Source organism: Trypanosoma grayi, assembly GCF_000691245.1.
Source record: "Trypanosoma grayi strain ANR4 Tgr_1572_V1, whole genome shotgun sequence".
Classification (NCBI taxonomy): Eukaryota; Euglenozoa; class Kinetoplastea; order Trypanosomatida; family Trypanosomatidae; genus Trypanosoma; species Trypanosoma grayi.
Genome location: NW_008827190.1, coordinates 834 through 2,797, shown reverse-complemented (window position 1 = coordinate 2,797; position 1,964 = coordinate 834). Strand labels below are relative to the sequence as shown.

The 1,964-nt window shown below is 51.2% G+C and overlaps 1 protein-coding gene across 1 annotated transcript; it reads right to left on the bottom strand.

Annotated features, from left to right (window-relative positions):
- Positions 1–530: 530 nt before the first annotated feature.
- DQ04_15721000 (serine/threonine protein kinase) lies at positions 531–1,424 on the bottom strand (the record flags this gene model as incomplete). The annotated part of the gene is made up of 1 exon (XM_009317357.1): positions 531–1,424. One exon carries the CDS (start codon positions 1,422–1,424, stop codon positions 531–533), a length of 894 nt encoding a protein of 297 aa, XP_009315632.1.
- Positions 1,425–1,964: the final 540 nt, after the last annotated feature.

Genomic DNA, 1,964 nt, shown 5'->3' with positions numbered 1-1,964 from the left:
TTTTTTTTTTTTCATACATACACTTTCCTCCAATTTCTGCATTACACTTTCTTTTTCCTCTTTCAAATGGCTTCAATCATGTTTAAAATGCTTGTTTTTTTTTTTTGTTGTTGTTGTTTTGTTGTGGCTTCGTTTCGTATTCTACCCACTCCTCTACTCCCGCTGCACTTCCTGTCTTTTTCCCCTTTGCATCTCATATTGTTGGTGGTGGCGGGTCGGAGAGCTCCTACCATCCGCGTCAGCGTCATTGTCTTGTTTCCGCTGTCCCCATTTCTTGGGCATATTCCACCCCAATGTGCTCATCACACAACGTAGTGGTTTCCTTCCTTCGCATCGTCATCTTCGGTGATTTCTCTTTCCGTATTGTCCTTTTGCTCCGTCCCCCGTCCTCCCCAAGCAGGCATGCGCACATAGATATACAAAACATCTACACATACACCCCTGTACTTGGTGTACCCACACCCACTCTCGATCATTATACGCGCTGATGAAGCGAGGTGGTTTCATGTGCTGGCCGAGTAAGAGTGGTCTTACGCCACGTCCTGAATGGCGTCGCGCATCTGGTCCGCTGACACCCCTACGTTGGGATCCATCTCCAGCATCGCCGGGTTCCAATCCACAATAAACCACGGGTGGTGCAAGATCTGCTCCATCGTTATGCGCCTGTTGGGGTCTACTGTCAGCATCTTCGAAATGATGTCGCACGCGCCCGGCGAAAAGTGTCGTGGAATGCGGTACTCTCCACGCTCAATCTTCGTGAAAAGTGCGTTGATATTCTCATCATCAAAGGGCAAGTAACCAGCCATCATCACATACAGCACGACGCCGCAGCTCCATATGTCTGCCAGGGCGCCATTGTAGCCGCGCTCCTTCAGCACTTCCGGCGCGACATAGTTCGGGGTGCCGCAGACGGTCTGCAGCATCGTGCCCGGCCCGCCCACAGTGGTGCGGTGAAGGTTGCTGAGCCCAAAGTCAGAGATCTTCAGCGTGCCGTTTGAGTCCAGCAGCAGGTTCTCCGGCTTAAGGTCGCGGTGGGCAATGCCGCAGCAATGGCAGCAGTGGACACCGGCGATGAGTTGGTGGAAGTAGTGGCGCGCCGTCGCCTCGTTGAAGCGCTTCTCGCGGGCGATCTTATCGAAGAGCTCGCCGCCCGAGACGAGCTCCAGAACGAGAAATACATGATTCGTCGTCTGCAACACCTCACGCAGCTGAATAATATTGGGCTGGCGCAGCAATTTCATGACGGCAATCTCGCGCTTCAGCTGCTCCTCCATGTGTTCGCGCACAAGCTGCTCCTTGTCTATGATTTTGATAGCCCACTTCTCCCCTGTTTCCATGTCAGTGCCCATCTTCACTTTGGAGAAATTGCCCGCGCCGAGCGTCTTGCCGAGCTGGTACTTCCCAATACACCTTTTGCTCTCCATGTGCTTGTCGCTTCAGATAATCTCCTTTTTTTTTTGCTTCTTGATTGATCGGTTAGGTCGCTCGCTCTCTTTCTCTCCTCCTCCTCTGTCGCTCTCTCTCAGACACACTCTTCGCCTCCTCGCCCTCGCTCTCCCGCGCTAGTGGATGCTCTCGGTGTGGCACCTTCTCCTTTTGTTATTGTTGTTGTTGTTGTTGTCCGAAAACAGCAACAGCAATGCAAGGAATTATTCCTACGACAGATACTCGCACAAAGGGCGGCCGAGGAAACCTGTTCGAATTATTTTTCGTTCGGTTTGTTCTCCCTTACTTGCTCTGTCGATTTCCTTTCGTGGACCTCTCGTTTCTCTCTCTCTCTCTCTGAGGACGCGGGGTGCTGGCTGTGTGACGCGTTTGATTCCTGCTCCCTTGAAGAAAAAGTAGATCGACGGCTAAGAAAGAAGTCTGGCTAAACAAAAAAAAAAACAAAATTTTCTCTTTGTTGTTGTTGTTGGTGCAGCGGCAGACAGAGAAAAGGGAAAGAGAACGAAAACATCATGAGC